General features: G+C 39.5%; 1 protein-coding gene across 3 annotated transcripts in view; it reads right to left on the bottom strand.

The window, feature by feature from the left end:
• TP53BP1 (tumor protein p53 binding protein 1) overlaps nt 1-13,180 on the bottom strand; it is a 111,549-nt gene that overhangs the window by 19,078 nt on the left and 79,291 nt on the right. For all 3 annotated transcript variants that reach the window (XM_030814210.1, XM_030814209.1, XM_030814211.1), the window contains exons 17-18: nt 10,311-10,794; nt 6,169-6,321 (exon numbers count right to left, since the gene is read on the bottom strand). In XM_030814210.1, the coding sequence (XP_030670070.1) occupies nt 6,169-6,321; nt 10,311-10,794 (637 nt within the window). The remainder of the gene's footprint in view (nt 1-6,168; nt 6,322-10,310; nt 10,795-13,180) is intronic.

Raw genomic sequence — 13,180 nt, 5'->3', positions numbered from 1 at the left:
AGATGCCATAATAACACAATGCTAATATGATGGTTGGAAAATCCTACAGATGGCACAAAATTATAATTCAAAAAGGTGAGAATCAGGAGACTTTCTGGAATAATGGGAATGTTCTGTATCTGTTTTGAGTAGTGGTTACATAAAATTTTCAAAAGCCACTGAACTGAACATTTAGGATCTGTTCTTTTTTTTTTTTTTTCTCCCCCTGGTGATTCTGAGAAGAATTGTTCATTCTAATGGGACTATATTGTATCTCAATAAAATATAAAATAAAGATGGTACTATATTGGTAAGAAAGAGTTTATCTTTTTATTGGATAAGTTCACAACCTCTGGCTACCAGCAAAGATTCTAACCCAGAAGACAGCAGTAAATTCTTATCTGAGAGAAGACAGGGAAGGAGGTAGGCAGGTGAGAGGAGAAAATGAGTGGTCAGGAGCCCTTCTAGGTACTTCATTAACAGTGAAAAGCATTACATGTTTTGACATTAGTTATTTTACATTACCTTTCAATAACTGATCAAGGCAATAGAAAAGTATATGCAAAAATAGGCTAAAAGGGGTCAGGTGTGGTGGCTCACGCCTGTAATCCCAGCACTTCGGGAGACCAAGGCAGAAGGATTGCTTGAGTCCAGGAGTTTGAGACAACCCCAGGCAACATAGTGAGAACAGGTCTCCATATGAAAATAAAACTATTAGCCAGGTGTGGGAGTGCACACCTGTAGTCCCAGCTACTTGGGAGGCTGAGGTGGGGGGATCACCTGAGCTTGGAAGTCAAGGCTGCAGTGAGCCGGGATCATGCCACTGCACTCCAGCCTAGGCAATAGCGTGAGACCCTGTCTCAAAAAAAAAAAAAGGCTAAAATAGTATTACCATCTGGAAAAATGAAGGACAAAAAAGTTATAAGTATCTATAGACTACAAGAAAGTCAAACTGGCTTTATCTCGGATGCCTACTTTGATAAATTGGTAGTAGTTGCCTGGTGCTCAGTTTTAAGAAGCCTTCCGGAGGCTAAATCCCAGACTTAGTGGGAAAAGATTCTAAGACCAGTCAGCAACGTTCACTATGGGCACAGCATAGAGAAATTATAGCATGAGTATAACACATCTGCCTTCCTAGTCTAGAATGTTCACACAATATTATATTAATTGCCAGAGAGGATATGGAGATATATAAGATAGATCCTTCCCTCATAGAGTTTAGAATTCCTTTTGGGAGGCCAGGCATGGTGGCTCACGCCTGTAATCCCAGCACTTTGGGAGGCAGAGGCAGGTGGATCACTTGAGGTCAGGAGTTCAAGACCAGTCTGGCCATCATGGTGAAACCCCATCTCTACTAAAACAATACAAAAAAAATAGCCGGGCATGGTGGCGCACTCTTGTACTCCCAGGTACTCAAAAAGCTGAGGCAAGAGAATCACTTGTGAACCTGGGAGATGGAGCTTGCAGTGAGCTAAGATTGTGCCACTGCACTCCAGCCTGGACAACAGAGTAAGACTCCACCTCAAAAAAAAAAAAAAAAAAAAAAAAGAGAATACCCATGTGGAGACAGTATATAATGACACACATACATATACATTTAGATAATACTATAAAATGATTAAATAATTATCTCTGATCCCTCCCTTCTTGAAAATCTCTCCTCTCCTCCTTTAAAATCCATAAAAGTAATTTCCTCTTTCTTTCAGTCTACCTTTTTGGCTACTTCTATTTATGCTTCTTTGGGTTCCTCTTTCTCTGTGTGTTCCTTTAAAATCGGTATTTCCCAGGACTCTGTTTTTATTCCTTTTCTCACTCTCACATGATTTCCCTGGTCAGTCTCACCACACTCATCCTTGCCTATCTACCAAGAATACAATGATGACTCAGCTTATACAAATTTCTACTAGTCTTCCCCTTGGATTTACCACAAACACTTGAAATTCAACAGATCCAAAACAATCTGTGATCTTCCCTCCATTTCTCTGCCTTCAATGAATGAATCCTAGATATCCCCAGTGCATCTCACATCTCCTACAGCTCTTTCTAGCAGAGACTGGTTTCTTTCAGCCGAACCTCCATTCAAGAATTTTGAGATGAGATACCTCCTTGCTCCCCATTGCCATTTACAGACCATTTCTACTTCCCTACCTCCTCTCCTTCAAAACCACTATTTGCCATTTTCTTAAAACTATCTTCACCCCTTCCCTAGTTGTTATCCACTAACATTCTCCAAATCACCCTCTCTCATGCATGAAGACCTAAGCTTCATAGCCTCTCTACCTTCCCCATTCCTACTTCTCTCATCATTCTCGGTGGCCTATTTTAACCTGATACACTTCTGTTTCCACATCTGCAAAATGAGAATAATAGCTGGATCTATCACAGAATAGTTGTAAGAATTAAATAATTCACTGAAGTGCTTAGAATAATGCCTGGCACATAGTATGTGCTCAATAAACGCCAGTCACTATCATTATTTAAGTATGGTGGTGCTTCCCAAACTATCTTCCATAGGGAAAAAACAGGTATTACTTTAAAAAATGCTAATGGTCAAATAAGTTTGGGAAGTGCTGGGTTAAACAGAATAAAATAGGTATCCTTACTAGAGGACTTCTTAGGACTTTTAATATGGTAATATGTGAATTTTCATGTTAGTGGGGATAGGGATTAATGGCATGCTATGGTTTGAACGTCTGCCCCTCCAAAACACATGTTGAAATTTATTTATTTATTTATTTATTTTTTTATGAGACGGAGTCTCGCTCTGTTGCCCAGGCTGGAGTGCAGTGGCCCGATCTCGGCTCACTGAAAGCTCCGCCTCCCGGGTTCACACCATTCTCCTGCCTCAGCCTCTCCGAGTAGCTGGGACTACAGGCGCCCACCACCACGCCCGGCTAATTTTTTTGTATTTTTAGTAGAGACGGGGTTTCACTGTGGTCTCGATCTCCTGACCTCATGATCCGCCCGCCTCAGCCTCCCAAAGTGCTGGGATTACAAGCGTGAGCCACTGCGCCCGGCACATGTTGAAATTTAATACCCAATGTAACAGTATCAAGAAGTAAGACCTTTAAGAGGTGATTGAGTCATAAGGGCTCTGCCCTCATGAATGGATTAGTCTATTCATGGATTAACGGAATTACAAGCTAACGGATTAATGAGTTATCACGGGATTAGGTTAGTTATCACAAGAGTGGGTCTGTTATAAAAACTAATTTGTTTATCTTTTGTATGGCCCCTGGCAATGTGATACCCTGTATTGCCTCGGGACTCTTCAGAGTCCCCTCCAGCAAGAAGGCCCTCACCAGATGTAGCCCCTTGACCTTGGACTTCCCAGCCTCCTAGACTAAGAAATAAATTTCTTTTATTTATAAATTATCCAGTCTCAGGTGTTTAAATAAAGCAACAGAAAACAGACTAAGACAGCGTTTCTTGTTTCTCAAACTTATTTATGACCATGGAACCTTTCCCCTCCATCAAACTGTCTAAGAGGCCTGCTGTTTCCAGAGATATACTTTAGAAAGCACCATATAAAATACTAAATGGGCCTAGCAGCACAGTAGCTCATGCCGGTAATCCCATTGCCTTGGGAGGCCAAGGCAGGAAGATTGCTTGAGAACAGAGTTCAAGACCAGTCTGGGCAACACAGTGAAACCCCATCTCTACAAAAGATACAAAAATTAGCAGGTGTGGTGGTGTGTGCCTATGGTCCCAGCTACTCAGGAGGCCGAGGTGGGAGGCTCCCTTGGGCCATGAGGTCAAGGCTGCAGTGAGCCGTGCTCGTACCACTGCATTCCAGCCTGGGCAAAAGAGCGAGACCCTGTCTCCAAACATAAAAATAAAAAATATATTTTAAGAAATGAAGTAATGTGTTTAACACTTAATATAGCGTACTAGGCACAGAGTTTAATATGGACTACGACAGTTACAAAACTTTTCATGAAGGCAAACTGCTTTTCATAATTTCTCCAAAATAGTAGTAACATGAAAAAAGTTCCACGAACAAAAATCTTTTTAAAACATTTTTAATTGGGAGGCTGAGGCGGGCAGATCACGAGGTCAGGAGGTCGAGACCATCCTGGCTAACACGGTGAAACCCTGTCTCTACTGAAAATACAAAAAATTAGCCAGGCACGGTGGCGGGCGCCTGTAGTCCCAGCTACTCGGGAGGCTGAGGCAGGAGAATGGCGTGAACCCAGGAGGCGGAGCTTGCAGTGAGCCGAGGTAGTGCCACTGCACTCTGGCCTGGGCCAAAGAGCGAGACTCTGTCTCAAAAAAAAAAAAAAACATTTTTAAAATGAAGATAAAGCAGTATTTTAAAAGAATTATTTCCGGTATTTGGTATACACAAAGAATAAAAAACAGGCCGGGCGCGGTGGCTCACGCCTGTAATCTCAGCACTTTGGGAGGCCAAGGCAGATCACTTGAGATCAGGAGTTCGAGACCAGCCTGGCCAACATGGTGAAATCCCATCTCTACTACAAATACAAAAATTAGCTGGGCATGGTGGCACACACCTATAATCCTAGCTACTTAGGAGGCTGAGGCAGGAGAATCACTTGAATCCAGGAGACAGAGGTTCCAGAAAGCCAAGATCGGGCCACTGCACTCCAACCTGGGCAACAGAGTGAGACTCTGTGTCAAAAAGGAATAAAAAACAATTTCTCAATGAGTGCCTGTAAAACCAATGAAATCTGAATAATCTCTGGATAGTAAAACAAACAACAATTCCTCAAACATCAAATGTTATCTGACATGAGGTCCACAATAGCCCACTGAACAATAGCAATAATATGTTCTATTTAATAAAACTATATACTAGAGTTTAACTCTCCCTGAGTACAACCTCCTACATGGCCAGCAGATAGAATTAAAGGAAAGTATCTGGGTAAAGGAAGAAAATAGTTGTGCCTTGCCAGGTGCGGTGGCTCATGCCTCCGATCCCAGCACTTTGGGAGGCCGAGGCGGATACAGCACAAGGTCAGGAGTTCAAGACCAGCCTGGCCAAGATGGTGAAACCCCATCTCTACTAAAAATACAAAAAAAAAAAAAAAAAAAAATTAGCCAGGCGCAGTGGCGGGTGCCTGTAATCCCAGCGACTTGGGAGGCTAAGCCAGGAAAATCGCTTGAACCCGGGAGGCGGAGGTTGCAGTGAGCTGAGATCGCGCCACTGCATTCTAGCCTGAGCAACAGAGCAAGACTCCATCTCAAAAAAAAAAAAAAGAAAATAGCTGTACCTCTTACCAACCAATAAAATGGTTCCCAGATCTTAACATATACCAACAAAGGTCCCAGATCTTTAATTCTAGAAAATCTGTCTAACCTCTCTCATTATTAGATGTAAACAAAGTCAGCATATTATGCCATTCAAGATAACAAATAGTCACTAAATGCCAATACTGAGTTGACATTTGTAATGAGTCTATAATGAATCCCACCAAAAAATAAAGGTGCATTTCTTACCAACAGGTCTATGACCACACACAGATAGTGACAAAGAAAGAACAGAATGAGTAGACATGAAAATACGTGAGAAAACACAGGTAGTTTGAAACAGAGTGTTCTAAACTTCATTTGAGTTTCTAAGGATTTAAAATAATACATACAATCTTTATACATGACAGAGATTTATCAATCTGTTCTTTACAGAAAAGGAAAGCATGATGTGACTCATTAAATAACTAACCAATGGTCAAACAGCAAACCTACGGTTGGTGAAAGCTTTAGAAAGCAGGAAGTCTAATTTCTAACCCTGTTCTTCTATCTCTGGTAATAAAAAGATGAAGAAAAACAAAGTGTTGCACAGGAAAGGGGGATGGGGTAGAGAGTCAAGAGAATTTTTCTACAGAAAGAAATGTGGGGTCAAGGACAATGGCTCATGCCTGTAATCCCAGCACTTTGGGAGGCCAAAGCAGAAGGATCACTTAAGCCTAGGAGTTCAAGATCAGCCTGGGCAACACAATGGGACCTTGTCCCTCCAAAAAGTAAACAAAATTAGCCAGGCGTGGTGGTTCATGCCTGTAGAACCAACTACAAGGGAGGCTGAGGCAGGAGGATCACTTGAGCCTAGGAGGCAGAGGCTGCAGTGAAACAAAATCACGCCACTGCATTCCAGCCTTAGGTAACAAAGTAAGACCCTGTCTCAAAAAAAAAAAAAAGAAATTTGCCACACAGACTCAGAGTATGTATTACCTCAGTTACTTTTCTTTCTACTTCTGTTCCATCCACATAATACACATCTGTAATGACACGAGTGACAAGTGTGCGTACTTCCCGGATTGTTCTCATGTGACGATGTAAGACATGGCCATGTGGAGGCTGAGGCATATCAAACTCTTCCTCTCCCTGTGACAGAAGATATAGAACATAAGCACAGGTCTCACTACAAGCTGTCAAAATCACAAATCTTACCCTTCATGATGAGAACTGTTTTTATCCACCTATAGATAAGACCAGGGATGGATCAGTTGTATAGCCAGAGGCTAAGAGAAGTTTGTATGAGCATGACCTAATAAAATGACCTATTCTTGTCTAAATCAAAATCATTACATCTAGTACTTATATTTATGGATATTTAGGTGAACCTTTGACCCCTAAAAGTTCATTATTTTTAAACCGTATTTCTTCTAATTCTGATGCTATCTTGCAAATTAGTAAACAAGTTTACATTTGCAATAGCTCTTTAGATAAAAGGAAGGCACTCTTTAGTCCTTTATATAAAACCAGAATGATGTATCTGTTAATCTCAGTTTATCTGTTTTTCCTGTACTAAAGTGAAAACCACAGTTTATTACCTAAAACAATATACACTGATCTCTCCTAGAATTAAATATGAAGTATTTCATCTATTCCAAAGAACAGATTATGACTAAAGAGTTGAGCTAGTGTCCAGAAATGGAAAAATTAGCAAATTAAGATTTTATATCTAGTTCTACTACAAGATTAATGTAGGGCTAAATAAGACCCTACTTTTTATGATAACTATTAAATAATATTGCTTAGGGGGATTGAGCTTCTTTCATTCAAAAAACATTAAGCAAATATTTATCGAATAACTTAAGGATGCCAGGTACTATACTAGACAAATAACTGCTGGAAAATTCAGGACAGGTAAAATTCATTCAACACTTCTGAAAAAATTCAAATGCACTATTTCTTATTTACAAAAATACAACAAACTAATAACAACTACTGCTATTCAAAAGAATAACTGAGTTAACTAATATAGCATCCAGCTTCATTATTTCTTGTTCATAATTTTCTATTTACAGACAGCCCGAGTTCATACTTTAGTCAGATCTGGATAATTTTTAAAAGATAACTTCTTAGCAAATTAGATCTTAAAGCCCTATTTACCACCTCTAATCATTAGTTAGTTTGAGACTTTCGGCCTTTATTACCTAGGACCTGCCTGTGGCTAATAAAAAGTACTAGAATTTCAGTCCTGTATTTCTGAAAAAATAACATGTTTTCTAATAACAACTATATCACATTTTTTCACATCTTTATCCTCCCTCCTACACCCCACTGGTTCCGTAATTCTAAAGAGAAAATGCACACTTTTGTCTCTCACCTTTATCTCCCCTATGGTAGGCTGATTTTACTTTCAGCATTCAGTATCAAAGTTGCCAAGTCTTTAAAAAGAATTACATATACAAATGCAATAATGGTAATTCTGCATTTTTTTTCCTGACCTGTGGTAGTAATTTACCAAAAGCTTTCAGTAATTTATCCGAATAATCCCACTCCAATTCCAACTTGGAAAATGGCAGAGGTGAAATATTTACTAAAATGGAGATATGTAAATTATGTGAATAGTTATAAATAATATCAAAGGCATGAAATGCTACTCATCCAATTATTTAAAATACTTCTACATACTTCTACACAGACACAACTCTGTCTAATGAATGGTTAAAGCACAGGTCTGTCCTACCTCAATCATCAGGGTACCCATGCATGAGAACTATGACAGCCTGAACTTCCTGCCTGCACACACAATCAGACTATTCCCCACTAAAGAGAAAGTCAGTCTAAAAGGTTTCAGTGCTTTACATATTCCTGAAATGCAGCCAAGAAGCTTCCCTGTATTCTTCCAATTACTACAGCCATATGAATGATCACTTCAAGACAGACACTTAAGCGTGTCTGAGAGAATAAGGAGAAAAGGTAAAGAGGGCAGACAAAAAGAAAACTATGCTTACTCTCTTCAAATACTCTTCTGAAAAGAGGTGTCTGTAAAATAAATAAATTGATGATCTTACCACCATTAAGGGAAGGAAACAAAATGAAAATAAAACCACACTTTCCCTTCCACCTGGTTCCATGTCCTTTTTGACATATAAATGAAAATTTCAGGAGTGTCAAAGTAGGCTGCCTATGCTTTTCCACTAGCACTAGCCTATGTCCTATCTACACTGAAGGGGATTTTTAAAAAGCACTGACACCTGGAAAACTTGCATACAGCCTTTCTCATTTGCTAACCTCTCTTCAAAAGATGGCACACCAATTTCAATTTCTGTTATTCTATACACCATCTATATACTTTTAGTATGGTAAAATCTGAATAACATAAAATATACCATTATCTTGAACACAATGCTCATATCCCATATGTGCCATAGGTGTTCAATAAATAAGAACTGTATTTTATTTTTACAAAACAAACAACTTGGACAATCAGAATGAGAGGTACATCAATAATGAAGATTTCCTAAGCAGATCCCAAATGAAGATAATCTACCACAGCAACTGAAAAGGCAATTTGACCACTACAATATCTCCTTTATCTGAGGGAGATATGTGCCAGGACCCCCAGTGGATGCCTGAAACTGCAGATAATATCAAACCCTATACACTATGTTTCTTCCTATACATACAGACCAATAATGTTTATAAATCAGGCACAGAAAGAGATCAATAACTAATAATAAGATAAACTATAACAATTCACAATTTCATGGATAGATTTGTTCTTAACATAGATTTTAGTAACTTCAGCATATGATTTTTTTTCTTTCCTTATTAAAGACCTTTTACCTTTTCACTTAGAGGAAGCACTTTATGACTTACTTCTCTGGCATATTCAGATTGTCGGCATCACTACTCTCAAACTTTGGGGTGAGAGTAAATCAAGGGTTACTTGAATGCAAGCACTGCAATAACATGATAGTTGATCTGATAACCAAGACGGCTACTAAGTCATTAACAGACAGGGAGCATATATAGCATATGGATATGCTAGAAAAAGGGAGGATTCATATCCTAGCCAGGACTAAGAGGGACAGCACTTGATTTTATCACATTACTCAGAACAGCACACAATTTAAACCTTAGTATTTCTACAATTTCCCATTTAATATTTTTGGACTACAGCTGACCATGGGCAACTAAAACCACCAAGAAAAAGAAACCACTGATAAGCAGAGACTACTGTTTACTAGTAACTTCCAAATTTTCTCTGCCATGCATCCCACTCTGCCACTCAATGAAATGTTGTGAACTCCTATTTATTTGTTAACACATACATTTCTACCACTTCTTTTTATCTACTCAATTTTTTTTTTAAGAGACAAGGTCTCACTATGTTGCCAAGTCTTGTCTCAAACTCCTGGGCTCAAGTAATCCTCCCACCTGGGCCTCCAAAAGTGCTGGGATTTCAGGCATGTGCCACCAGGCACAGCCACCTACTTAATTTTTACTAGTACCGACACTTCCCTACTCTATTCCCTGGAACCTGATACTCCTCCAGCCTCACTTTCATCAGCTCCAGTCCTTTTCCTCACATTAGCTTCTAGTCTAGCCTCTCTTCTGCAGTTCCTGGTCACCTGGGGACTTTTCCCCATCTCTCTCTCTATTCCTGCTACCGTTCTTTCTGTTTCATATACTGAAATACACTATTCTTCGTGCTGCTTCTTTCCCCCTTACCTTCTACTCTCTGAATTCCTGAGAACCATGATGAAATGGACTTAAGGGAGAGAAAATTAGATCTGATGGTTAGAAGGGAAGATAAAAAATTATGGAGAAGGAAAAGAGTGAATGTAGAAGAGTATTACAGGACCCAGGCTGAATCTCTGGCTTTCTTCTCCAGTAAAGACCTACCTAAAAAACTGTAGCAATACTACATTTTCCCTAAAAGACTATCTAATGGCTATACCTACCCACAATTTCACTACCATATCTGTATCTTAGAAAAGTTGTTTTTGTCTTTTAACCACTGTTCTGTACAAAACTGTCAAGAATTGTCATTAGGTAGACATGCCACAATTTAAATTCTCTGAGAATCCTGAAAGTAAAAAACAAGGCCTCTGATGCACCCTAGTATGTTCTCTCACCTGGCTATGGAGCGACTCTGTATCATCCCCAGGAGCACTGACTGGTTTCTCACCACTCCCCCTCTCAGTCTGAACTGTGGCATCTTGCTTTCCAAAGTTCTGGTCCACTGTACTGGTCCCCTGCTCACACACATTCTTTATAGTCTGGGTTGCTGCTGAAACAGTTTCTGGGACCCTCAAGGAACACTCCATGGTTTGGATTCCTATGTTATTTTGGCTGGGCCTTTCAATCAAGGCCTTACTAGGATTTTCCTGATTAGTATTCCGTCCTTCTTTCTGGTCTTCTAGCACATCTGTCACCATTGCCTCTCCTTGAGGACTGGATGGCCCTTGTATGACCATCTTCTGGGAAGCAGGAGAAACAGGGTCCTTGACAGGACTAACGGGCTTCATAGGCTGTTGACTCTGCCTGATTGTATGGTCACCCTCCAATCTTTCTTTCTCCTCTTCTCCTTGAGAACTTGGAAAGTGGAGCAAGTTCCCCCTGAAAATGCAACATATAAAGAAGCCATGTCAATTAAGCAAGTGTATGTGTGAACGTGTGTGTGTATGCATGCATGTGTGTGTGTAGTGGCAAGGGAGGAGCCATATTTTGACAATTTGAGAAATGTAAGGAAGGGAGAAAGTCAGGTAGCCAAGCATTATCACCTTGGGAGGCCTCTCATTATAATTTCACTCCTGTAAAAAAAATAATGGTAGATAGAACAATTCCACCATGATGATAAAAGAGTCATAAAATTTCTTCCCATCACTAGCTATGAACTCTGAAACTTGATGCAGGAAAATGAAGTAAACAAAAAGATGTAAACCCATTACTGAAGTCATAGACAATGATGGGCAACTTAGGGATCTATTTTGAAAAAAGATCAATTAAGTCAAGATGTCTCATCTGGCCTTATGAATGGTTCTAGCATTCCTTAACTGATTCCTAGCATTCTAGATACTGCTTATCCCCACCTGAACAATATTTTTAGGAAAGAAAATCTGACTTATAAAGGATAAAGCTGTAGGTAGATTCTAGTTTTGTCAGCTATACTGATATATCTACAACTAAACATTTCAGAATGAATTGGTTTCTCAAAGACAGTTCTCAAGATATAGCCCTTTTCATAAGTCATCCCATTTGGGTATCAGTGATTTGTTCCTTTATTCCACAAGCATTTGCTGAATGTCTCCTATAAACCACATACCACGATTTCCGAAGTGACTAGGAGCTTTCTTAAATATCCCTAACAATTATCCAGAATAAAAACATCCAGGCTAACTCCAAGTCAACAGAAATTTCACAATCATGTCTTATCAGTCTTTATATTTAAAACACCTAACTCACAGCTTAATATAAAATAGATGCTTAATACATGTACTTTGAACAGAAGACTGAATGTTCTCTGAATCAATTAATTGCAAAATCTACCCAGATTAAATCAACATAGTGCAGTTTTAGGCTCCATTACATGTATAATAGCCAGAATAAAGATAAAAGGAATCCATTCTGAACTGACCATGCTAAGACCACATCTGGAATATCTGTTTCAGTTCTGGGCATGACAGTTTACAAGGCATAGACTGCAGATAAACCCAGAAGGTAACATGAAGGACGATAAGGGGCCTAGAAACTATGTCATATGTTGATTTAAGTATGTAGCCAGAAAAAGATAGAGTTAGGGCTGTCTCCTATTTGACAGAAGCTCTTATCCTTAGGATCTCAGCTTTCCTAGGTAGGTAGAGTAAAGGAAGCAGGAAGTGCTCTTCAGGGATTGCTGTGCTCTAGATCTTAAAGGAAAAGGAAAAAAGAAGTTTCTGAGGTTTCTATATTGTTTAGCTCAGCCTACCAGAACAGGAGCTCAAAGAGGGATTTGGAATAGAGATCTAGCCAAGAAGAGCTTAGTATACATTTGGTTGTTAGAGTTTGTGTCCTATCTCTCAGGAACCTCAACTGAATGAGAATATATGGTCCAATGAAGAAGAAGTAAGAATAAGACCACCAGGAGACACCTACCATGAGTAGCACTTACCTCTTACGAGGTTTATAAATGTTCATATATGTAAAATATTGAGCATAGCAGATGCTCAATCAATATTAGATGCATAAGGCAATGCAATTAAAGAGACTCAGTTCACCTTTAATATCAACTAAATATTCATATTTAAATCTTTAAGATATCTAACATACCAATGGCTGAGCAAGAAGGAAAGGATTCAAAAGCCAGAAGAGCCAGGACTCGATTTTAGGAATTCAATTATTGTTGTTTCCTATCCTAAACAAGCTTATAAATTTTATCTCATGCTACAGACTAAATGTCTATGTCCCCTTCACCCCAAGACTCATATATTAAATCCTAACCCCCAAGGTGATGGTATTAAGAGGCAGAGCTCTCATGAATAGGGTTAGTGCCCTTATAAAAGAGACCTCAGAGAGCTCTCTTGCCCCCAACTGCCATGTGAGAACAGCTGTCTACAAACCAGGAAGCAGGCCCTCACCAGACACCAAATCTACCAGTGCTTTGATCTAGAACTTCTCAGCCTCCAGAAATGAGAGAAATAAATTCCTTTGTTTATAAGCTATCTAGCCTATGGCAGTTTGTTGTAGCAGCCCAAAGAGACTAAGACACCTCAGAAGCTGTTTATTCAGGTTAGAATACCTGAATGGAATTTTACTTCTACAGCAATCCAATAAATTATAAGAAGTGCCATACCTCTCTCCCTCTCCATTTGTTCCAGTTATGCAATTCTACTTTGGTCATTATATGCCAGACTTAGAAACTGATGCTAAGAAAGTAAATTTTAGGCTGGGCACAGTGGCTCACGCCAGTAATCCCAGCACTTTGGGAAGCCAAGACGGGTGGATCACCTGAGGTGAGGAGTTCGAG

This window comes from Nomascus leucogenys, chromosome 6 (assembly GCF_006542625.1).
Source record: "Nomascus leucogenys isolate Asia chromosome 6, Asia_NLE_v1, whole genome shotgun sequence".
NCBI lineage: Eukaryota > Metazoa > Chordata > Mammalia > Primates > Hylobatidae > Nomascus > Nomascus leucogenys.
The sequence above is the reverse complement of the archived record's forward strand: the minus strand, read 5'-3'. Positions and strand labels throughout refer to the sequence as shown.